The sequence below is a fragment of the Schistocerca piceifrons genome, chromosome 4 (assembly GCF_021461385.2).
Source record: "Schistocerca piceifrons isolate TAMUIC-IGC-003096 chromosome 4, iqSchPice1.1, whole genome shotgun sequence".
NCBI lineage: Eukaryota > Metazoa > Arthropoda > Insecta > Orthoptera > Acrididae > Schistocerca > Schistocerca piceifrons.
In genome coordinates, this window is record NC_060141.1 from 166,479,300 (window position 1) to 166,505,560 (window position 26,261).

At 44.3% G+C, this 26,261-nt stretch overlaps 1 protein-coding gene across 1 annotated transcript in view; it reads right to left on the bottom strand.

Moving 5' to 3' along the window:
- LOC124795694 (ankyrin repeat domain-containing protein 33B-like) overlaps nt 1-26,261 on the bottom strand; it is a 123,679-nt gene that overhangs the window by 18,303 nt on the left and 79,115 nt on the right. Inside the window, exons 3-4 of the mRNA XM_047259775.1 lie at nt 23,472-23,612; nt 13,305-13,584 (exon numbers count right to left, since the gene is read on the bottom strand). Of these exons, the coding sequence (XP_047115731.1) occupies nt 13,305-13,584; nt 23,472-23,612 (421 nt within the window). The remainder of the gene's footprint in view (nt 1-13,304; nt 13,585-23,471; nt 23,613-26,261) is intronic.

The following is a 26,261-nucleotide window of genomic DNA, read 5'->3' on the forward strand; positions in this document are numbered from 1 at the left end:
CGTCTCTGAGGTCCGGTCCCAGGTCGACGGGCACGTGCACCTTCCGCCGACCACTGGCGACAACATCGATGTACTGTGGAGACCTCACGCCCCACGTGTTGAGCAATTCGGCGGTACGTCCACCCGGCCTCCCGCATGCCCACTATAGGCCCTCGCTCAAAGTCCGTCAACTGCACATACGGTTCACGTCCACGCTGTCGCGGCATGCTACCATTGTTAAAGTCTGCGATGGAGCTCCGTATGCCACGGCAAACTGGCTGACACTGACGGCGGCGGTGCACAAATGCTGCGCAGCTAGCGCCATTCGACGGCCAACACCGCGGTTCCTGGTGTGTCGGCTGTGCCGTGCGTGTGATCATTGCTTGTACAGCCCTCTCGCAGTGTCCGGAGCAAGTATGGTGGGTCTGACACACCGGTGTCAATGTGTTCTTTTTTCCATTTCCAGGAGTGTATTTTGTATTTTAACTGTTTTGGTATGAAAGAAAAGAAAGATGTCTGAATTACATACCAACAAAATTAACTTCAAACACTATGTATCTGCTTTATTAAACTTTGATGCACATAAAGTGCAGAGATCACTTTCAGGGTGAGCCACCAGATGTCAGCACCAACAAAACAGGAAATATAATGTAATGTCATTGGCAGTGATCTCCAGTTCTGGCAGCAAGACAGGTGAGTTTCAGACGGTTCTTGGTGAGCACGCTTCTTTTCTGACTATTGTAGAATAACTCTTCACTTTAGGTTTTTGTATACACTTCAGGTTAGGATAGGAGAGATGGCTGATGAGATGAGCCTTGCTACTGCTGGAAGGATGTCCATACACCGAGTACAAAGAAAGGTGGATATTGCATCCTCCAGCCACTGCTGCCGCCAGCTACCTCAAGTATGCTCCACGTGCTCTGATAAGATGAGCCATTGTCACACCCATCAACACTGTTCAGACGCAAAGTTAGTTTGCTCCCTTCAGTAGCTGGCAACACGATCTTAAAGACCCGCATCCACCTTGTTGCAATGTACATTCTTGGGAATCTTGTGGTGTTCACCGCTGTCTTTCTGCGGACTTCCTTCATCTACTTAACAACTTACGCAGTCACTGGCTGTGCCTGCGAATTATTAACGTAACTGTGTTTTATTGTCTCTACCATATGTGCGAAGATTATACTTTGAGTTGTATTCCATTGTCTGATTGTTAATGGTTCTTTTTAAGGTGTCATTGGGTAACTTTCAGGTTCAAAAACAGATATTTGTATTATAGCGTCCATTTGCTTCGATTCATAGCTAGAAGGACCCTCCTCCCATGTGAGTCATGTGGTACCCGCTTGTTTCACGCTTAATTGAGCCATCCCTATTAATATTCATTTAAATGAGACATTTTCCGTTGTGCGACAGTATTATCGTTTTCATTTAATTTGTATGATCATTTGGGGGGGGTCCTCATTCTGTTGGGCATCAGAATTTGGTTTTGTGCAACTTAGAGGTATGCTCTGACCACAACCGAGACCTCTCAAAGTCCCAAGTGGTAGTTGGCCTGAAGCATACACACAGCATACCAAGAACACCCCCCCCCCCCCCCCGCACGCAAAAAAAGGTCAGAGGTCAGCCGATGTGACCGGTTGTAATGGATGTGGTCAGAGTGTAAGCGGTTGCTTTGTGTTGTTGGAACAATGACTTTATACTGATACTCATAAACGCTCGATATGCATCTTCAGCTTTTCACAGCGTAATGAATAATCCATTAAATTTTGGAAGTGCAACCTTGCAAATTCTCTCGCTTCTGCCGCTTATTTTCCGACCACCCCCAAAGTGAGTTAAAGAATTTCCTCGTCCACTTCAACGATGACGGAAGATACAATGTCGGAAAATCAATAGAAGTAGAATTTGCACAGCTGCATGCCCGAAATATAACAGATTGCAGCTCACTGTATGTTATGAAATGTTTCAGTGAAATGGTATGCTGTGGCTTGAGCATCCCCTGTGTTATTAAAACACAGAAATAGATGACCAATAATACTTTTCATGTTTGGGACCACTCGGGATTAGTAGCAGCCCAGAGGAACAACCTAAGGTTTATTCATATGTCATAATAAGGAGAACTGTGGACCTCCAATCGTCAAATTTTTGAGAAAATCGGACTCAGTGTTTATCATCTCCAGAAGCATTCCCAAAAAATCTGTGCAGTTCACAAAATACTAAGTACAAAAAGAGATTAAAATCCAAGTCTGACAGCAGTGAGGTTCTTCGCGTAAATAAGAGTGTGACAATATCGGACGTGGAGTATTCTTTATGGTAGACTCGTATCTACTTAGAGAGAAGCTGAAGCTGCTGAATCAACTTATAAAATAGTCTTTCTACAGATCACCAACGTCATCCACAGATATAACCGAAAACTCTAGCTCCGTCATTTGAAATCAGTCTGAGTTGATTTCCGTGACAAAATAGGGCGTTAAATATCTACTTGACGTTTTGATCTCTGTTAGTTTGGATGATGATGCATAAGAGTCGAAACTGGTAAGCTGTTTAAAGTCCATCCAATGCGATCAAGCTATGGTGTTATACTTAATACCAGTACATACAAGACACAATAACAGCTATTGTTCCAATATCCACTAGAAAATGAATATACGGAGAAAGATTTTAGGGCGGTTTGCCTTGGTAGTAAGGCAAATTTCTGAACTAGAAATGTCCTGCAATATACTCGCGTTTACTTCCAGGACACATGGTACTTGGATAGAAATATTGTGATTCTGTAAAGGGTAGTCAAATGAAAACCTGATGGATGCAAAAAAGTAAGTAAACTGTTTAGTGTTTGAAAAGTAATCGCCATAACTGTTAGTATACATTATTCCACTGTGACACAAGACGGTCAATACCTATACGGAAAGATGTTTTCGGTTGTAGCCAGGCGTGCACGTCTTAGTCCGAAGCAAATCGACGGCCGCGAATGTCTTTCTTCAGGCCTCAAAAACTACGGAAATCGCATGGGGAGCGATCGGGACTGTATGGAGGATGTGCAAGGGTTTTCCAGCGAAACATCCTTAGCAACATGTAGGCAGGTCTGGGTGAAATTGTGGTTCCGTAGACAACTGCAAACACATTTCCATGAAGACAAATGAATTAACAGTTACGACAATTACTTTTGAAATAATAAGCAACTTACTTACTTTTCTCTCCATCTGTCTCGTTTTCATTTGACGCCCCTTATTCAATGGAAAAGATCACGATCAAGCATTCTCAGCTAAATGGATTTGCCTCGGAGGGGTGGGGGGGGGGGGGGGGGGGGGAAGCTCGACGATGGATAGGATATCATACAGCCAGCTTTATGATAGTTATGATGGGAAAACAAATGTATTTTGACTAAAAAGGAAGGATCTCTATAACAGCCCAATGTGACTATGGCATCAAGGAATAAAATGTTTAAAAGAATAAATGAGATCATTTTTGAGATTGCTGTGAAATACAGAGAACGTGGTGTTGTTGTTGTTGTTGTTGTTGTGGTGGTCTTCAGTCCAGAGACTGGTTTGATGCAGTCCTCCATGCTAATCTATACTGCGCAAGCTTCTTCATCTCCAAGTAACTACTGGAACTTACAGCCTTCTGAGTCTGCTTCGTGTATTCATCTCTAGGTCTCCGTCTACGATTTTTACCCTCTACGCAGCCCTCCAATACCAAATTGGTGATCTGTTGATGCTTCAGAATATGTCCTACCAACCGATCTCTTCTTCTAATCAAGTTGTGCCACGAATTCCTCTTCTCACCAATTATATTCAGTACCTCCTCATTGGTTACGTGATCTACCCATTTAATCTTCAGCATCCTTCTGTAGCACTACATTTCGAAAGCTTCTATTCTCTTTCTGTCTAAACTAGTTATTGTCCATGTTTCACTTCCATACATGGCTGCACTCCATATAAATACTTTCAGAAAAGACTTTCTGACACTTATATCCATACTCGATGTTAACAAATTTCTCTTCTTCAGAAACGCTTTCCTTGCCATTGCCAGTCTACATTTTATATCCTCTCTACTTCGACCATCATCAGTTATTTTTCTTCCCAAATAGAAAAACTCATCTGCTACTTTAAGTGTCTCATTTCCTAACCTAATTCACCCAGCATCACCTGATTTAATTTGACTACATTCATTTATCCTTGTTTTGCTTTTGTTGATGTTCGTCTCATATGCTCCTTTCAAGACACTGTTCAGTCCGTTCAACTGCTCTTCCGGGTCCGTTGCTGTCTCTGACAGAATTGCAATATCATCGGCAAAACTCGAAGTTTTTATTTCTTCTCCATGGGTTTTAATTCCTACTTCAACTTTTCTTTTGTGTCCTTTACTGCTTACTCAATATACAGATTGAATAACATCGGAGATAGGCTACAACCCTGTCTCATTCCTTTCCCAACCACTGCTTTCCTTTCATGCCCCTCGATTCTGGTTTCTGTACAAACTGTAAATAGCCTTTCGTTCCCTGTAGTTGACTCTGCTACCTTCAGAATTTGAAAGAGAGTATTCCAGTCAACATTGTCAAAAGCGTTTTCTAAGTTTACAAATGCTAGAAACGTAGGTTTGCCTTTTCTTAATCTGTCTTCTAAGATACGTCGTAGGGTCAGTATTGCCTCACGTGTTCCAACATTTCTACGGAATCCGAACTGATCATCCCCAAGGTCGGCTTCCACCAGTTTTTCCATTCGTCTGTAAAGAATTCGTGTTAGTATTTTGCAGCGTGACTTATTAAACTAATAGTTCGGTAATTTTCACACCTGTCAACACCTGATTTCTTTGGGATTGGAATTATTATATTCTGCTTGAAGTCTGAGGGTATTTCGCCTGTCTGATAGATCTTGCTCACCAGATGGTGGCTCTCCCAAGACTACCAGTAGTTCTAATGGAATGTTGTCTACTCCCGGGGCCTTGTTTCGACTTTGGTGCCCTGTCAAATTCTTCACGCAGTATCATATCTCCCATTTCATCTTCCTCTATGCCCTCTTCCATTTCCATAATATCGCCCTCAAGTACAACGCCCTTGTGTATAATCTCTATATATTCTTTCCACCTTTCAGCTTTCCCTTCTTTGCTTAGAACAGGTTTTCCATCTGAGCTCTTGATATTCATACAAGTGGTTCTCTTTTCTCCAAAGGTTTCTTTAAATTTCCTATAGGCAGTACCCATAGTGATATATGCCTCTACATCCTTACATTTGTCTTCTAGCCATCCTTGCTTAGTCGCTTTGCACTTCATGTCGATCTCATTTTTGAGACGTTTGTATTCCTTTTTGCCTACTTCATTTATTGTATTTTTATATTGTCTCCTTTCATCAATTAAGTTCAATATCTCTTCTGTTACCCAAGGGTTTCTACTAGCCTTCGTCTTTTTACCTACTTGATCCTTTGCTGCCTTTACTATTTCATCCCTCAAAGCTAACCATTCTTCTTCTACTGTATTTATTTCCCCTTTTCTTGTCAGTCTCTCTCAAACTCTCTACAACCTCTGGTTCTTTCAGTTTATCCAGATCTCATCTCCTTAAATTTCTGCCTTCTTTCATGATTTTTAAACCAAGTGTTAGCTATGATCACGTTATGCTCTGTGTAAAATACTAGCAGGCGTCTTCCTCTTTCGTTCCTTACCACCATTCCATATTCACCTACTACATTTCCTTCTCTTCTTTTCCTGCTATCGAATTCCAGTCCCCCATGACTATCACTATCTGAATAATTTCTTTTATCTCATCATACATTTCTTCAATCTCTTCGTCGTCTGCGGAACTAGTTGGCATATAAACTTGCACTACTGTCGTAGGTGTGGGCTTCGTGTCTATCTTGGCTACAATAATGCGTTCACTATGCTGTTCGTAGTAGTTTACCCAAGCTCCTATTTTTTTATTCATTACTAAACCTGCTCCTGCATTACACCTATTTTATTTTGTATTTATAACCCTGTATTCACTTGACCAGAAGTCTTGCTCCTCCTGCCACCGAATTTAACTAATTCCCACTATATCTAACTTTAACCCATCTACATCCGTTTTTAAATTTTCTAAAGTACCTACCCGATTAAGGGATCTGACATTCCACGCTCCAATCCGTAGGACGCCAGTTTTCTTTCCCCTGATAACGATGTCCTACTGAATAGTTCCCGCCCGGAGATCCGAATGGTGAACTATTTTACCTCCGGAATATTTTACCCAAGAGGACTTCATAATAATTTAAGCGTACAGTAAAGATGCCCGCCCGGTTAGCCGAGCGGTCTAACGCACGGGTTTCCGGAGCGGGAAGGAGCGCCTGGTCCCCGGCACGAATTTGCCCGGCGGACTTGTGTCGAGGTCCGGTGAGCCGACCAGTCTGTGGATGGTTTTTAGGCGGTTTTCCATCTGCCTCGGCGAATGCGGGCTGGTTCCCCTTATTCCACCTCAGCTACACTATGTCGGCGATTGCCGCGCAAACAAGTTCTCCACGTACGCGTACACTGCCATTACTCTACCACGCAAACATAGGGATTACACTCGTCTGGTGTGAGACGTTCCCGGGGGGGAGTTCACCGGGGGGCCGAACCGCACAATAACCCTGGGTTCGGTGTGGGGCGGCGGAGGGGTGAAGTGGACTGCGGTAGTCATCGTGGGGTTGTGGACCACTGCGGGTGCGGCGGGGACGGAGCCTCTCGGTCGTTTCTATGCCCCCGGTTAACAAACAACATACCTACATACAGTAAAGATGCATGCCCTCAGGAAAAATTACGGCTGTAGTTTCCCCTCGCTTTCAGCCGTTCGCAGTACCAGCACAGCATGGCCGTTTTGGTTTATGTTACAAGGCCAGATCAGTCAATAATCCAGACTGTTGCCCCTGCAACTACTGAAAAGGCTGCTGCCCCCCTCCAGGAACCACACGTTAGTCTGGTCACTCAACAGATAGCCCTCCGTTGTGATTGCATCTACGGTATGGCTATCTGTATCGCTGAGGCACGCAAGCTTCCCCACCAGCGGCCAGGTCCATGGTTCATGGGGGGGGGGGGGGGGGAAGAGATAATACAAAACATTATTGTCAATACAAAAGAAACCTCAAATGAGCTCACGATCACAAATGTGACCTGTATGTTACAGTAATATAGAACGCCATAGGAGCAGATCCGGGGTTCGGGTGCGACACACAGTAATATAGAACGCCATAGGAGCAGATCCGGGGTTCGGGTGCGACACACACACACACACACACACACACACACACACACACATTCACACACACTCTGTCTGTCTGTCTCTCTCTCTCTCTCTCTTAGTTACTGTCTCTCCCTCGCCCCCTCCCACCTTCCTCTCATCCCAAACAGAGATTGCTGTCACTCTCACTTTTAGTGAGCCACAGATGCATGGAATTTTAATAATAATAACAATAAATTATATGAAATTTTTTAATATAATAATAATATTATTACTTTGTTTACATTAGTGATTAGTACGCCTTTTTTATCACAACTTCAATGTTCAGAGAAGTATACTGATGAGCCAAAACATTATGACCACCTGTTTGATAACTTTTTGTCCACTTTGGCACGAAATTCATCACTGAGTCTGTGTATCAGGGACCCGACAGTTTGTTGGTCGGTTTGTGGAAGTATGTGACATCATATGTCGACGCACAGGTCAAGAAATTGGCGTAAATAGCGGGCCGTTGATTTGCATACGTGGAGATGGCGCCCAAAAGCGATCCTGATGGGTTCCCATAGGATTTACATCAGGCGAATTTGGTGGCCGAGACATCAACGTGAGTTCACTATAATGCTGCTCAAAAGACTAGCACGGTTCTGATTACGAGACACAGGCAATTATACTGCTGAAAGATGACTTCGCCATCGGGGAAAAGATATCAAGCACGAAGGGATGCAGGTGGTTTGCAGCTGTCAGTGTGTCTTCGATTTTACCACAGGTCCCATGCAAGTGCAGGAGAATGTCTCCCATAGCATAATGCTGCTCCCACTAGCCTGCGTCCGTGTCGCGCTGCACGTTTAGAGCTTCCGTTCACCTCAATGACGGCGTTTGTGGAGACGACTATCGACCCTGTGTAGCAAAAATGTGTTTCAACCGAAGAGCCGACGTGTTTCCACCGATCGACGGACACATCCTGATGGTCCTCTGTGCCCGATGTCGTTGGGTCCAAATGTGAACACATAGTAGTGGTCTACTGCGGAGCTCTATGTTCAACAATGTACGATGAACGGCGTGCTCCGAAACTCTTTTGCGTGGACCAGCATTGTGCTTTTTGGAGAGATGGAACAGTTTACATCTCTCCTACTTTACAGAGCAGACAAGCCCCAGAACGCCACGTTCTGTGCAGAGTCGTGGACGACCAACCATTTAGCGCCTAGTGGTAGTATCACCGTCCTACCTCTTTCTATAGATGCTCACGACAGTAGCATGTGAATATTAGACCAGCTCCGCCATTTTAAAGATATTCGTTCACAGGCTCTGCGTAATAATAATCTGCGCTTTGCCAGAGTCTCTTATCTCAATGGATTTCTCCATTTGCAGCCAGTATCTTCACTAGGGTGATCTCCCGTCCGTGTCTACTCCACTTACATACAGGGCTATTACAAATGATTGAAGCGATTCCATAAATTCACTGTAGCTCCATTCATTGACATATGGTCACGACACACTGCAGGTACGTAGAAAAACTCATAAAGTTTTGTTCGGCTGAAGCCGCACTTCAGGGGTCTGCCGCCAGAGCGCTCGAGAGCGCAGTGAGACAAAATGGCGACAGGAGCCGAGAAAGCGTATGTCGTGCTTGAAATGCACTCACATCAGTCAGTCATAACAGTGCAACGACACTTCAGGACGAAGTTCAACAAAGATCCACCAACTGATAATCCATTCGGCAATGGTATGCGCAGTTTAAAGCTTCTGGATGCCTCTATAAGGGGAAATCAACGGGTCGGCCTGCAGTGAGCGAAGAAACGGTTGAACGCGTGCGGGCAAGTTTCACGCGTAGCCGCGGAAGTCGATGAATAAAGCAAACAGGGAGCTAAACGTACCACAGCCGACGGTTTGGAAAATCTTACGGAAAAGGCTAAAGCAGAAGCATTTCTTAAACAGGAGATGGGAAAACCGATGGATCGGTCTTGGTGGAGATCATGATCAACAATTCATGTCATGGCCTCCACGCTCTCCCGACTTAACCCCATGCGATTTCTTTCTGTGGGGTTATGTGAAAGATTCAGTGTTTAAACCTCCTCTACCAAGAAACGTGCCAGAACTGCGAGCTCGCATCAACGATGCTTTCGAACTCATTGATAGGAACATGCTGCGCCGAGTGTGGGAGAAACTTGATTATCGGCTTGATGTCTGCCGAATCACTAAAGGGGCACATATCGAACATTTGTGAATGCCTAAAAAAACGTTTTGAGTTTTTGTATGTGTGTGCAAAGCATTGTGAAAATATCTCAAATAATAAAGTTATTGTAGAGCTGTGAAATCGCTTCAATCATTTGTAATAACCCTGTACTTTTGTTAGCTTATCAATGTGCATCTTCTGAAAAGCATTTGTCTCAGAATTTGTCAAGGACATGTGTCATAATGCACACGATATAAAATCGAAGTGCCCAGAACCGTTATCAATTTTTCGCTTCGCACTACGATCACAGGTCTGCAAACTGTGGCTACACAGGCGTGAAAATGAGGGAAACACTGTTTCTTTCCGTTAGTCAGTGAAAGTCAGTCTTCCTGTTATATTTCCTTAGTGGAAAGTATTCCTCTCTTTGTCTTGCCTTACTCAACTTGCCTGTACACTCACGAACTGTACCTGGAGTATTGTTGGCAGGAAGTATGGCTAGCGTGTGAGTGGACGCCTTTCTCGTCTGGAGGTGGCCAGGCCACACAAGCTCATCCACATGGCTAGTCATGAGACAAAGGACTGAAAAGCATCATGTGTGAAACAGAGCTTTTAATTCTCCTGAATTTCCATCCACTTCCGAGATAGTCCTCATTCTACTTGTCCTCCGAAAGGTAACTGAGAAACCTAGAAAGTTATATATGTGAAAATATAAAAGGCGTTTCAGCTCACCCCCACCAGGTCCGAGCTTGGAACGGTGTGTGTTTAGAAGTGACGTTACAGGTTAAATATCGACTCGCTTGCACCTTAGCTGGCTGTAAGTGACGGAGATGCGTGGATAAGGCGACCAAGATTTGATCTTGGTTTTAAGAGAGATGACCAACAACTGACCATGATTTTAAGGGAGGTGTAATGGAGATTTAATCGCAAAATTTCAACTGCACAACTACATCGCATTTTTTTGGAATGGGTGATACCGAGAAACGTCCGTATATTACAAGCCTTTAAATATCTACATCTAATGCATCACATGCATGTTTTATTACATAAGGCAGTATATGATTTGAGCACTTGGTTTCAGCAAATGCTAGATGGCTTCTCGAAGCGTTTTAAACTCAGAGTTATGCTTACCGTAATTTACATATCCATTATCTGCATAGTATGCATCTAAATTATGAAGCTTCAGTGAAAATTTGATCAAACTGCGCACACAATTAGCTGGCTTGTCAGCCTGTTCAATGAAGTCCATAAGCCGCCTACTTTTATTTTCTCACGGTAAAAATAACGTACAAATAGAGGGAGCAACTTTCTGTATTTGTAATTGGAGGCATCGGTTGCAACAGTGAAAAAGTTAATCGATTTAGCAGGATGTTTCAATTTGGAAAAGGTCTTATGGGACGAAACTACTGAGGCCATCGGTTCCTAAGTCTACACACTACTTAATCCAACTTAAACTAACTTACGGTATGGACAACACACACACCCATGACCGAGGGAGGACTCGAACCTCCGACGGGGGGAGCCGCACGGACCGTGACAAGACGCCTCAGACCGCTCGTCTACCCCACGCGGCAGGATGTTTCAAGATATTAGCGAACTTCTGAACATTTTTCGGAGCCAAAATATTTTTCACAACTGTTTCTGCCTTAGTGTGGACACATGTCACCATCTCAGCCAAATTAGAGTTATATAAAACGTTCTTCGATAATTTATTTCCACAATCCATATTTCTACAGATGGTATTGTCTTTGACTGTAGACAAAAGTATTGCTAGCTCACCTGCAACGTTTTTAATGTGCTTGTTGCCACTTTCACTTCTCTTTCGTTCCGATTATGAACTTCTGTACAAGAATGTTGCCTGCAGTAGGCACTACCGCTACGAGTAATACTGAAGTCAAAATCACATAGCTCACAGAAAGCTTGTGAGAGTCAACTCAGAAATAAATAATGAAACGAGTAAGTTTGAACGCGAATGGTTCTATAATCTGCTTTCACGCATCCTTGTTACTTCCGTGTCTTATTTGTATCGTAGCTGCTGATCGGTACGAGGCGAGTGCATCTGCGGGTTGCCAATACTAAGGGCAAAAATAGTAAACGTTCCCCTGTCACGACACCTCTAGAAGCGTAAGCTATTCATTCTTTCTCCGCCCCTCGCATTTCTTTGACCCAAACCACATTTTTGTAGAATCATGAACAGAAAAAGTCTACAAAGGGCGAGCATTAATAAAACCATTCCTGACTGGAAATGGAGGAAAAAAGGTCCTATGAACATGTGTCTGGAAATGGACACATCCCGGAATACAGTACAGAGCTGCATCGCATCCGTGTCACAACGGAAGTTCAAAGTGGCCTCCATGGGATGCAATGCTTACATTCATATGTCGCTTCATGGACCGCTGCACTCTTTCACACGTTCCGGCCTCTCTCCGAATAGCATTCACAGGCGTCGTGAAAATGCTGTCGAAGAGTCTGCACATCAGGAAATGGTTAAGCATACACAGCGCTTTTGGGATGCCCCAAAAAGCAAAAATCCAAGGGTTTTAAGCCCGGTGATATAGCAGGCCATGCTGCAGGGCCTCCATGTCCTATCCAACATCCGGGGAAGATGCTGTTGAGGTGTCGCCGAACTGTAATGCGGAAGTGGATTAGTGCTCCGTCATGCAGAAATCACATAACCTATCGTATTGCCAAAGGCATATTCTCACGCAGCCGAAGCAGAATATTCTTCAGCAAGTCTAGGTACGTTCCTCCGCCGTGGCGTTTTAAAATAAATAACCGGTTCAAGTATGTGGTCGTCAAAAATCTCTGCCCACACATTGATGCTGAACCGATGCTGATGAGACGCCTCAACCATTCCCTGGGGATTGTTTGTAGCCCACAGACGACAATTCTGCAGACTAATGATGCCAGTTGTGGTAAAGGTTGCTTCGTCGGTAAAGAGGACTGATGACAGAAATCCCATAATTGTGATGGTCTGAAGCAAAACCCTTTGATAAACTCCTTCCTGTAGACGGAAAAAAATGGCTCTGAGCGCTATGGGACTTAACATCTGTGATCATCAGTCCCCTAGAACTTAGAACTACTGAAACCTAACTAACCTAAGGACATCACACACATCCATGCCCGAGGCAGGATTCGAACCTGCGACCGTAGCAGTCACGCGGCTCCAGACTGAAGCGCCTAGAACCGCACGACCACACCGGCCGGCGCTGTACACGGAAGTCCGCTGCTGATAATCCTTGCATTCATTGTAGGTGATAGGGATAGTATCGGTTCTCATGCAGGATACGCATACTCGTGCTTTGGCTTACACCACGTTGGTGGGCCATTTTCCTGGAGCTCGTACTACGGTCCGTCACAATATCCTGTAGAACCCGGTCCTCCCTGAACATTTGTCTGTCTGAAAGGAGCCACGATCACACAATTGCCGAAAAAGGGCTTGAAATATCGTGTGGTGTGATTGGTGTCTGTGAGGGTTTTTGTTTTGGTACAGCCGTGCTTGCTCTCCCCCGTTCCCATCTACTTAGCCGTACATCAGCACCATGTCAGCTTGTTCCTGACACGAATACTGGGCCACTCTGCTGCTTACAGTGCACACAGCCTGAAACACATGACACGTGGCCAGAGGAACTTTCACTCGTCAGTGCCACCTACCGCAGCAACCTTCAGGTCACATGTTCATAGGAGCTTTTTTCCTGCATTTCCGTCAGGAATCCGTCCCTGCGGTTTGTCGGTTTCATTAATATCCACCCTGCATGTCGACGATAGTATCGATTACTATGCAAAAATATTTCGAGTTTTGTCAGTCAGGGAATTTGAACTATCGGTAGAACTTCGCGGGATTATTAATATTTACAACAGTGATCACTGGCGAAATACACGGGAGAAAGAGGTGGTCGATAAGAGAGCCGGGAGGATTGAAGAAAAATTGCTGTAGTACGGGAGGGTCGGTCGCCCTACGGAGAGTTAGTCGCGCTACGCGTGGAGTACCTGTTGGTGCGGAAGGCCTTGCGGAGGCGCGACTTGAGGCCGTGGCCGTGCGAGGGCGGCGGCGAGGCGCGCGGCTCGGGGGCGGAGGCCCGCGCGCCCAGCAGCAGGCGGGCGCCCAGCTCCGGCTCGCTGCCCCACCGGCCGTACGCCGTGGTGCGCTCCAGCAGGCGGTGGCGCGCGAACTTCTCGATCACCTCGGCGCACACGTAGCGCCCGCAGAAGCGCGCCCACTGCTCTGCGCGCAGGCCCCGCCCAGAGTCGCGCAGCGTCGGCGACGCGCCTGCAGCATAGGCACGTGGTACTGTGAAGCACAGCAGCACTACAGTCGTTACGGAAACATTAATCGTTACCATTAACATAGGCAAATGTAATGTATTGCGAATACATGGAAAGAAGGATCCTTTATCGCATGATTATATGATAGCGGAACAAACACTGGTAGCAGTTACTTCTGTAAAATATCTGGGAGTATGCGTGCGGAACGATTTGAAGTGGATTGATCATATAAAATTAATTGTTGGTAAGGCGGGTGCCGGACTGAGATTCATTGGGAAAGTCCTTAGAAAATGTAGTCCATCAACAAAGGAGGTGGCTTACAAAACACTCGTTCGAGCTATACTTGAGTATTACTCGTCAGTGTGGGATCCGTACCAGGGCGGGTTGACAGAGGAAATAGAGAAGATCCAAAGAAGAGCGGAACGTTTCGTCACGGGTTATTTGGTAAGCGTGATAGCGTTACGGAGATGTTTAGCAAACTCAAGTGGCAGACTCTGCAAGAGAGGCGCTCTGCATCGAGGTCTAGCTTGCTGTCCAGGTTTCGAGAGGGTGTGTTTCTTGATGAGGTATCGAATATATTGCTTCCCCCTACTTATACCTCCCGAGGAGATCACGAATGTAAAATTAGAGAGACTAGAGCGCGCACGGAGGCTTTCCGGCAGTCGTTCTTCCCGCGAACAATACGCGACTGGAACAGGAAAGGGAGGTAATGACAGTGGCACTTAAAGTGCCCTCCGCCACACACCGTTGGGTGGCTTCCGGAGTATAAATGTACATGTAGATACTTACCCACATCACCATCTCTCTCTCTCTCTCTCTCTCTCTCTCTCTCTCTCTCTTTCACTATTCATGTCTTATATTCACTCTCCCTCATATTCTCACTTTCTCAATCTCTCATTCCTATCTCTCGCCAATTTCTTCTCTTTCACCAGTTTCCCCTCATACGAGCTTCCTGTCTCTATCGCTCACTTCCCATTTTTCTAAGTCATCCTTACATCCAGTATCTCAATCACTCCCTAAAACTCGCTTTCCCTCTCACACATCCTCACCTTCTACCTCTCTCTCTATCTCTCTGTCTCTCCACCTCTCTCTCTCAAGGGCGCGCGCGCCCGCCCACACACACACACACACACACACACACACACACACACACACACACCTCACAATCTTAGCCACATTCTCTACCTTCTCTTCTGTCATAGATCAGTTCTCAAAAGTAAACTAAAACCACGACTAGCTTGTAGTTTAGAACCTATAGAATCCTGATTAAGATACAGGGTGATTCAGAAAGAAGAAACATGTTTCAGCTATTTATTAAAGACAAGCTATGAAAGATAAAAACACATTGCACATGTCACTGGGTAGAGGAAGGTTCAAAGTTTTATGTTCACGCAGACACTGCACCACGCGTTCAGTATGAGCACCATGTGTTGTCCGAGAAACATCCAAACAGTAGTATGTTTCATTCCACACACGAATCAACACGTCCCTGTTTACTGAATTGACAACTTCAACAATTTGATTTCTCATCTGTGAAGAGTAACTGCCACAAGTGGGACAAAGACTGTCCTTTATGTACCTCCACAGAAAAAATTCACAAGGTGTAATGTCTGATGACCTCAAAGGCCAATAGCAATGAAAAAGATCTTGTTGTCCAACACACAAAAGGACTGGCCTTGTGGTGTAGTCCCCATGTTGCTACAAACAAACAACAGCACAGCTTTGTGAAAACACACGCTCACCTCCCATTTTTCTATGTCGTGCTTACATTCAATATCTCAATCACTCCCTCATACTCGTTTTCCCTCTCACACATCATCACCTTTTATCTCTCTCTCTCTCTCTCTCTCTCTCTCTCTCTCGCACACACACACACACACACACACACACACACACACACATTCTATACCTATCCAGTGACTTGCCCAACGTATTTATATCTTTTATAGTTTGCCTGTAATAAACAACTGAAATCTGTTCTTTTTTGATGACCCGGTGTATCTCTTGTCCCCCTCCCTCCCAGTAATAATCGTTTCCAACCAGTTGATCATCTAATCATGTGGTAGAACTACCAGTTCACTTGCAATAAGATGACAATCATATCATTCTTCAGATCTCATTTTAGAGATTTCAAACTAGATCTCTCCACGATTTCTCTAGCACTGCTTGACATGCATTTCACTTACAAGAATTATTTATGGTGAACAGCATTACTGAAGTCGCTGTTTCTATACAGCTGAGGTGATGTTTGGAATATTTGCACTGAATAATGAAAGACTGTTTGAAAAGAACGACATACGAGACCCTCGATTTAGAGATGGTCCACGGGTCGTGCTGATTAAAGTCATAATTAAAAACGGGACAACTGCTTGTTTTCCCAAAGATGGACGAAAAAACTGACCATGCGCTACTAAAACAAAGCATTCTTACGTCAGCATGGTATGTTTCAATGAAAAATGGGAAAATTAAATCACGGTGGCGAGAGGTAAATTCGAGCACAACTCCTTGCAAACAAGAGTCCACTATATTAAAGACTGGCTCACTTTACCTACCAAATTTACAGATTTATTTTGCAAACTCACATGGAAGTTTAGAAGAAAAGAATCAGGTGTCAAGTAGAGGCTTACATTTAAAATGTAAAGAATGCGTTGGACTTTCCACAGGAACGTAAGAATGTATTCTACATAAAAAACCACACATTACATAAGTAGCACAGTGATGAAATTACAACGCGTAACATACATATAATAGCAGGCTTTTCATGTCGAAGAGGCCATATGATAAAGGTATCGTCGACGTAGCGATAAAAACAACTAGGCTTTGCAGGAGCCGTGTCCAAGGCGATGTCCTCAAAATGCTCCATTAAGAGGCTCGCTACAACCGGAGCTAATGGGAGACAAACTTCGCAAACAGTTTCATCTTAGCCGCGAATGCAAAAGACCACCGGAGAAGACACGAAACAGATTGCGTTTTTAACGTTTTGTGGCTCAATACCAGGGAAGATTAGCCGCATACTGAAGAAACATGAAATCTGTACAATTTTCAGGCCCCCAGCAAAGGTCCGGCAACTAATGAAGCCTGTGAAAGATGATGTAGGTCTCAGAACACCTGGAATGTACAAAATACCGTGTGAATCGAGCAGTTTTATGTTGTTCAGATTGTCGGCACTATTGAACAGCGTCGCATAGAACGTGAAAGGTGTTTCCGCCTACGCTATCCCTGTGAAAGATGATGTAGGTATCAGAACACCTGGAATACGCAAAATACCGTGTGGATCGAGCAGTTTTATGTTGGTCAGATTGTCCGCACTATTGAACAGCGTTGCATAGAACATGAAAGGTGTTAACGCCTACGCTATCCCGAAAAATCAGCTGTAGCGGAGCTTGCACTGGTAAATTGACACCGAACTGCATTCGACGATATTTCTATGACTAAACGGATCAACGGCTTCTGGGATATCGTAATACATGAAGCAACAGAGACCAAAATATCAGACAACACCCTCAGTAAAGACGGTAGACTGCAGATGAGTACGACCTGGGATCTGTAATGACACATTCCGACGCATAGACATACAATACCTCAAAGTCCGCTCCAAAGATTAAATTGAGAGGGATGTAGAATATAATCTCTGTAATGTTCATATTGGATTCTCTTTTGTTTCATATTCCAAGAAGGAGTTAAGATACACTTTCGATTGTTACCTTGTAGGGGATGGACGTAATTTTTGGTGTGTGCGGAAAGTTGTTAGTATTTATGGTTTGTGCGATGAGCAGAGCAAGTCTTATTGTCTTGTGAAAAAAAATAGTGAGAAGTATCTAAGTTTTACGAGAATTATTTAAAGCGACGCAGCATTGTATTCCTTGGTTTCTACCGTCTTCGCGAATTAAACCGATGCCGACTTAGGAAGATACACACGGTCAACAAAGAGAAGAACATCGATGGCGACTAATGAATTAATATTGTGGCAGAAGGACTAATTCTAGCCGGTCAGAGTGGGTCGAGCGTTTCTAGGCGCTTCAGACTGGAACCGCGCAACCTCTGCGGTCGCAGGTTCGAATCCTGCCTCGGGCATGGATGTGTGTGATGTCCTTAGGTTAGTTAGGTTTAAGTATTCCTAAGTTCTAGGGGACTGATGACCTCAGATGTTAAGTCCCATAGTGCTCAGAGCCATTTGAACCATTTGAACTAATTCTACGTCTAAGGTGTGAACTCTGATTAAATCAGCAATGCCGTAGAATTCACAATGTAATTAATCGGAATTGTAATTATATTACAGGCAAATTTCCGCATTCAAGCCGGTCAATACAGTCCGTAAAAAAGCCTTTCAAAAATTCTAATGTTACAGTTCCATATCCATAATTTTTTCTCTTTTCGAAAAATCAATAAATTTAATTTTTATTTATTTTGCCACAGATCCTCTGATTGGGGAGTTGAAGCGGGCGTGGCGGGCGAGCCATCAAAACATTGCTGTATATGGCGCGGGACTAGGCACCAGTGACATCATTGGTAGCGGCACGGCTATATAAGCACGGCAGCGGCATTCACACGACAGTCAACCACTTGACACCTGCAGAGGAGATCTCTATCGAAAGCTCGTGGGCAGTTAACCACTTGAAACCCGAGAATATTTTATTAATGGATATCGCCGTGAGAGCAAGCGTTGTAGAAAACTTACGTGTTTCATGGAAGTGCTTCATTAATATTTTCGTATCCAATAATTATTGTAACAAATTCCGCATCAGCTCTAACAGTAGCATGTGGCAACACTGTTACTTATTTCCCTCTTTTTTCACTCTATATTTCGACAGGTTTCTCCGAGAAATCACTGACGGTTCTTCCACGCATTCAGAATTGCCTCATCACACAACTTAAAACAACATGTGTCAACGGAACTCTGCATTCATTATCTACAGAAATGGCTAATGCAGTAGTATATACAGTTTCTTTTTTTGTTAGATCTGTTACTTTGTCAGAGGCCGAACACAAACACACTAATTGCCCAAAGTTCAGAATGGTTCAAATGGCTCTGAGCACTATGGGACTTAACTTCTGAGGTCATCAGTCCCCTAGAACTTAGAACTACTTAAACCTAACTAACTTAAGGACAGCACACACATCCATGCCCAAGGCAGGATTCGAACCTGCGACCGTAGCAGTCGCGCGGTTCCGGACTGAAGCGCCTAGAACCGCTCGGCCACCAGCGGCCGGCTAATTGCCCAAAGTTTTCCAACTACTACGACTACTACTGACTCTGAATTGGGGGACGCAACGATGAAGAAGAGTTCGACAAATCGTCGAATAAAAAGAAAATCCGGACAAGTGTTGTAAGTAGGCTGTGTAGGTTTTTATGTTGGTAACGCCACGTAGCGCTCTGTATTGAAATCGCGGACTGCGCTGTGTGCAGTCTGTGGCTGGTTGGTCTCAATGTTGGATTATTCGTTAGTGTAGTGTCGGGCAGTTGGATGCGGACAGCGCGTAGCGTTGGGCAGCTGGAGGTGAGCCGCCAGCAGTGGTGGATGTAGCGAGAGAGATGCCAGAGTTGCGAGATGTAATATGAGCGGACGATCTGACATGTTTCCGTCAGAAAAAGGAAATTTGTCGAACTGGATGTCACGAATTTATATATATTTCTGACTTTTGAACACTATTAAGGTAAACACATTGTTTGTTCTCTATCAAACTCTTTCATTTGCTAACTATATGCCTAGCAGTAGTTAGTGCCTTCAGTAGTTAGAACTTTTATTTATCTGGCAGTATTAGTGCTCGCTGTATTCCAGGAGTTCGAGTAACGAAGATTTTGGTGAGGTAAGTGACTCATGAAGGATAGGTTATTGTTAGTCAGGCCTATTCTTTTGTAGGGATTGTTAAAAGTCAGATTGCGTTGCGCTAAAATATTGTGTGTCAGTTTAGAAATGATCAGAATAAGTGAAGAGAAAACTGTCTGAGTACGTTCAGTTTTACTCAGTTGTCTGAGTATCAAATAACGCAGAAGTTTGGGAAGTTTCAGTGTGAATAGGACTCGCGTACCGAGGGTTCCGTACAAACTTTATGTACACAGGGTGATCTTTATTAACGTTTAAGAAACCTCTGAAGCGACGTAAATAACGCTGAGACAAGTAATTTAATATGAGACACATGGGATCGCAAATGTCGGGAAATACCGCAAAAGTGGATAACAAATGTTGGACATGTGACGTCACCATATGACGTACCTCACCGCACGTGCAGCGGTTGAGTCAATCGGTCTGTCACACCTCATAATCCCAACCCAAGTAATCACTTCGTTCTGGATCCAGGGCTACATGCACGATTTTAGCACGTGATCACGGTTTGAGTCCTGCGTTCGGCAGGCAGTATTTTCTTCATTGCGTGAGTAGTTATGTGTTTATATTGAGGTAAGATTTGTTATTTTATTTACCGGTCTCGCACATCTCCGCTGATCTGTTGCAAAGTACCTACATACTGCGTCACAAGTAAATGAGTACAAGCTTTCGAAACAGTAAATGACCTGGGTTTTTTTTACTAAATAACGTCTGTCAACACAAAAAAGGGACAAAAGGAACAAAACACAAAATAAGAACAGCTTTTACTTGGTTATCGCGAGGACAATAATTTTATAACTTCTACGTTTACAATAGATCACGTTTACGAAACATGTTCACAGATTGCACCGTTTGCTCGAATGCAAGCACCACATTGCTCAATCATCTCTTCGCGCCCAAGCCGAACTGCTGCACGTGCAGCGAGTTACATCATCTGGTAACGTTACGTGTTGAAGCAGGGGGGCCGGCCGTTGTGGCCGAGCGGTTCTAGGCGCTTCAGTCTGGAGCCGCGTGACCACTACGGTCGCAGGTTCGAATCCTGCCTCTAGCATGGATGTCTGTGATGTCCTTACGTTAGTTAGGTTTAAGTAGTTCTAGGGGAGTGATGACCTCAGAAGTTAAGTCCCATAGTGCTCAGAGCCATTTGAAGCAGGAGGAGGAAGAGGAGGAGGAGGAGATTAGTGTTTAACGTCCCGTTGACAGCGAGGTCATTAGAGACGGAGCACAAGCTCTGATTAGACAAGGATCGGGAAGGAAATTGGCCGGGCCCTTTCAAAGGAACCATTCCGGCATTTGTTTAAAGCTATTTAGGGAAATCACTGAAAACCTAAGTTAGGTTGGCCGGGTGCGGGTTTGAACCATCGTCCTCCCGAATGTGAGTGTCACATGCTCAACAGCTCTTATCTATGTTTGAGGGATTTCCTGACTTGTCTCTGCGTCATCTGCGTCGCTTCGGGATTGTTTGAAACGTTAGTAAGAATCATCCTGTGCAGACAGTTAATTCGTACTGGAAATCTAGAATCTCGACGACTTTTGCTTTTTATGGATGTCGATAGAGGCAAGATATACGTCTACCCATTCCTGAGAAATGGGGTGTCAGCAAAAGAAAATACATACTAACGGATAACAAATGGCAAAAAATATTTTTTCGTGTCATATAATTACGAAATGGTTCAAATGGCTCTGAGCACTATGAGACTTAACTTCTGAGGTCATCAGTCCCCTAGAACTTAGAACTACTTAAACCTAACTAACCTAAGGACATCACACACATCCATGCCCGAGGCAGGATTCGAACCTGCGACCGTAGCGGTCGCGCGGTCCCAGACTGTAGCGCCTAGAACCGCTCGGCTACTCCGGCCGGCCATATGATTACGAATTAACAATTTTCAGATGTTTTCCTTTACTTGTACTATGAAATCTTACCTCTTGCCAAATTTCATGATTCGAGTTCAACGAGAAGTAGCCTGTAGGTTGTGATGAGTGAGTTTGCGAATATCGAAGTATGTGACATAAACAGCCGTAGCCTATTTTTTGGTATCTGGAAATTTGTGGTAAGTTCCTATGGGACCAAACTGCTGAGATCATCGGTCCCTAGGCTTACACTCTACTTAATCTAACTTACGCTAAGGACAACACACACACACACACACACACACACACACACACACACACACACACACACCCCTTGCCCGAGGGAGGACTCGAACCTCCGAAGCTTACATTTGTTACATCACCAAAGGACTATACACCTTATTATGCGACATAAATTTGAACGTAACACGTCTACCCGTTCTTGAGAAAAAGGGGCCGTAACAGACGGACGGATAGACAGACAATCGGATAACATATGAGAAATCTTTTTTTTTTTTTTCGTGTGTTATAAATGCAAACCACCAATCTTCGGATTTGGTCGTTTAGTTGTTCCAAATTTTATGGTCCTTGGTCAACGGGAAGTACCCTACAGGTTTTGATGGGTGACTCTGCGAGTGTCAAAATATGTGACATCTTTTGACTGCAACGACGCAAAAGCTTAAATTTTTTTATACCGACAAGGAACCATAGAGCTCAGTAAGTTTCACGTCGACGCCTATACCCTCTGAGAACAAGGGTTTTTAACAGTCGGACAGACAGACGGACAACAAAATGATCCAATAAGAGTTCTGTTTTTTTTTTGCGACTGAGGTATGGAACCCTAAAAAAGGCTCAATACAGAAACCTGTTGTACAACATACACGACTGCTTGAAATTCAGGACAGCCGCTGCTGTGTGATGGACAAGGAGATGCGCTAGATTATTCAGGCTCCTTTCCACTCTACGCTATGTGACACCTACAGCGCCTCTCGGTCTTGAAAAAACAAAAATAGCTCCCAAATTAGCTCCCATGTCCTTAAAATATCAATTCACAAAATGACCCAAGTCCCTCCACAAGTAGTAATTACGAAAAATAAATAAAAAACAAATAGAGGGGAATATCTAGTATAGAAAGCAAAAGAAAAGAAAAGGAATATTTAATTATAAATTTTAGAAACATGGGAAGGGGGAAAAACAGTAGAAAATATTAAAATATTAGTTATTCCAATACGTGAGAAATTCAATATTATAGTCATAGAACGTAGGTCTTGGACACAAAAGATAGTGTTTATTGAAGTATAAATAGCCATACGTTGTAATCACGATACTCCAGTCTCTAGTCTGTTCTAGTTCGGAAGTATTTAGGACGTACAGCTTTAGAGAACAACAAATGGGACTTTATTAAACGGGGATCAAGAATAGATCGTGACGAGATTGTTTTTGACTATTGTCAATTCAAGACTTTAATTTTGACATTTATCAGATTAGATAAACGTGAAGGTGAATAGTAATCTCTTTGGCTTTAATGTCAATTCGTGTGAATATTTAAACGCTTTACTGAATTGAGAATTTTAACCGGATTCGGACTTTGAATTGTGATAGTGGGAAACTTTAACTCCACGCGACTAGTGATCATAGTTAATGTCAGTTTGCGGATGTTAAATAGAAATAGCTTATTTACCGAAAGTGACAGGATATTATCTAACACCTCTGATGCTAGCGGGAATCCTACTTAGACATCTAATTAAACAACTTCCTTGATTGAGATCGTATGAGTGAACCTATTTATTAATAATTCTTGTCAATAAACTGACGTTGTTAATTTGAAACATAATACAAGTCTTGAACATTAATTTAACTTAGATTAATAAACTTTAAGGTTACGTGATCTATGCCAAGAACAAACTAGCGATTCGTAACTAAAACAATTGAACGAAAGGTTAAAGTATCGTCGTCTGTAAACATTGGTAGTAAAGCTACTAAAGATTTTTTCTCTCAGAGTTGGGAAGACTACACGTGTTGTGACCCACGTTTAACATTGGGTTTTAAAAGTAATCAAACTGATACTTAGCCGGGACAATATTAAATAAAAGTAAAACCCTTCAATGACAGTCAATGTGTAAAAAACAAAATCAAACTTTCACCTATTAGACGAAAAAGCGAAAACAGAAAAAGAGCTGCTACAGCTAGGCGCTGTCTGCTGAGCACTGACCTGCGAAGAGCAGCAGCTTGGCGCACTTGGTGCGGCCCTGCAGCGCGGCCTTCATGAGCGGCGTGAAGCCGAGCGCGTTGCGGGCGTCCACCTCGACGTCGGGCCTCCGGCTCAGCAGGTAGTTGAGCACCTCCACGTGGCCTGCAACACGCCGCCATGCAACTTCACTGTACCGTCTTTTTTTTTTTCTTTGTTGTATTTCAATTCCCCATCGGGGCAAGCTGGCAGCAGCATATGCGCTGCTCTTCAGCCGAAAGACATAGAACAAACAATAGAAGACAGTGAAAATTATACAAAGGAGAGAATATGGTGAACATAGATATAAAAAAGGGGGGACATCATGGAAGGCAATAGACAAAAAAGGGGCGACTGTAAAATGGAGATAAAAAACTGTAAAAAAGTACCACACACAAAAAGCCACACACTGCGACAGTTAAAAGAACACAAGGCACAGTATGACCAGAGCATAAAAAGTATCGACGGATGGCGTAGCACATAACAAACACTGACAGCGAACCTCAAGGCAGTACACAATTGAAATCACACCTCTTGACGCACAGGAGAAACAGCACTAAACACAACACTGCCGTGGCACACTGACGATGATCAAAACAGAGGATCTGCCAGGTGCAAGGAGATGAGGAGACCGGAAGAAGGGAGGGAGGGGGGAGGGGAAGAGAGGGGGGGGGAGATGGGCGGTGGGCGCGCTGAAGAGGGCCAGGTAGGGAGGGATGTGCGAAGGAAAAAGGCAAGTATGGGGTGCAGGGTCTCAGGGGGAGGGGGGGGGGAAGAAGGAAAATCCGCTCTGGGAGAAGGAGGGGAGACGAAAAAGGGGGGCCTGGGGAGGGGGGGGGGGCGGAACAAGGCCAGGTTATAGTTGGAAGGAAGGGTAGATGTCACGGCGAAGTTGATCATCTGGGAGGGGGAGGCGCTGGAAATTGCCCTGATGAAGGAGATGGAGGGTGTGGAGGTGAAGAGAGGGAGGGATACAGCGATAGAGGCGCGGCAACGGGCGGGGGGTGGAGAGGAAGGAGGAAACCAGAGGGGGGGATCAAGTCTGCGGACAATGTACAGGATGCAGAGATGTTGGAGGAACAGGAGGAGGTGGGGGAAGGGGAACAGTTCATACAGGAGTCGTGTGGGGGAAGAAAGGCGGATACAGAAGGCAAGGCGAAACACATGGCGTTCAAGGATTTGGAGGGCCTTGTAAAAGCTGGTGGGGGCGGAGATCCAGGCAACGCTGGCATAACAGAGGACTGTACTGTCTCTTCAGACTTGGTACATTAGCTCCCGAAGGCACAAGCACCTTGTGAGATCGCAAGCCAGTGGACTCAGTCATAGCAATCAAAATCACTTTACAAATTGAAAGTCCCCTGTTATAACTTGTCCCGTATGTGTCGCAAATGAGTAGCGTGGAGTACTGAGAGTGTATAGTGAGGGTATAATGTTGCACGAGGTGTGCCAGCAAAGGAGTAACATAACGTTAGCGGGGGGCGCTAGGAAGCAGAAGGAACTGCGTTATTGTGATAGGGTGTGGGCTACGTGACCAGCAACATAGGAACTTCTGGAAAGAGCCGAGGTCAGAAGGACAGCGCGTGATCGCGTGGGTGGCGCGTCGTGCGAGCCTATTCGGGGTGGTCCATTGATCGTGACCAGGCCAAATATCTCACAAAATAAACGTCAAACGAAAAAACTACAAAGAACGAAACTCGTCTAGCTTGAAGGGGGGAAACCAGATGGCGCTATGGTTGGCCCGCTAGATGGCGCTGCCATAGTTCAAACGGATATCAACTGCGTTTTTTTAAACAGAAACCCCCATTTTTATTGCATATTCGCGTAGTACGTAAAGAAAAATAAATGTTTTAGTTGAACCACTTTTTTCACTTTGTGATAGATGGCGCTGTAATAGTCACAAACATATGGCTCACAATTTTAGACGAATAGTTGGTAACAGGTAGGTTTTTAAAATTAAAATACAGAAAGTAGGTACGTTTGAACATTTTATTTCGGTTGTTCCAATGTGATACATGTACCTTTGTGAACTTATCATTTCTGAAAACGCATGCTGTTACAGCGTGATTACCTGTAAATAGCACATTAATGCAATAAATGCTCAAAATGATGTCCGTCAACCTCAATGCATTTGGCAATACGTGTCACGACATTCGTCTCAACTGCGAGTAGTATGCCTTCCGTAATGTTCGTACATGCATTGACAATGCGTTGATGCATGCTGTCAGGCGTTGTCGGTGGATCACGATAGCAAATATCCTTCAACTTTCCCCACAGAAAGAAATCCGGGGACGTCTGATCCAGTGAACATGCGGGCCATGGTATGGTGCTTCGACAACCAATCCACCTGTCACGAAATATGCTCTTCAATACCGCTTCAACCGCACCAGGTCTACGAGTTGGACGAGTCACGTTACAACTGGAGGCAGCGTCACCTCGCATCCTGATCCGCTCGCAGGACTCTACAAATTGTCAACTTCCAGTTCCTGATGTTTTACGCGTCTGTTAATTCGCGAGCAGTTTTGCTGTGATAGCCTGTGGCCACTGGTGGAGATCTGTACAGTAGTCATTTCCGGATCAGCTGTGGTGGACTGTCTTAACGACGTTCTTTGGGGTGAGCGGTGGCTCCACCGGTGAGAATTTAACACGGCCAGAGCGTACAGCATGACTTATATGTCTGTTCTGTGGTTTGGTTTCTAAGAAGGAAGCGCGGCTGCTCAGAGGTATGTTGTGAGACGAAGACATTGGTTGGTTATAACAACCTCCGTTTGTATGTGA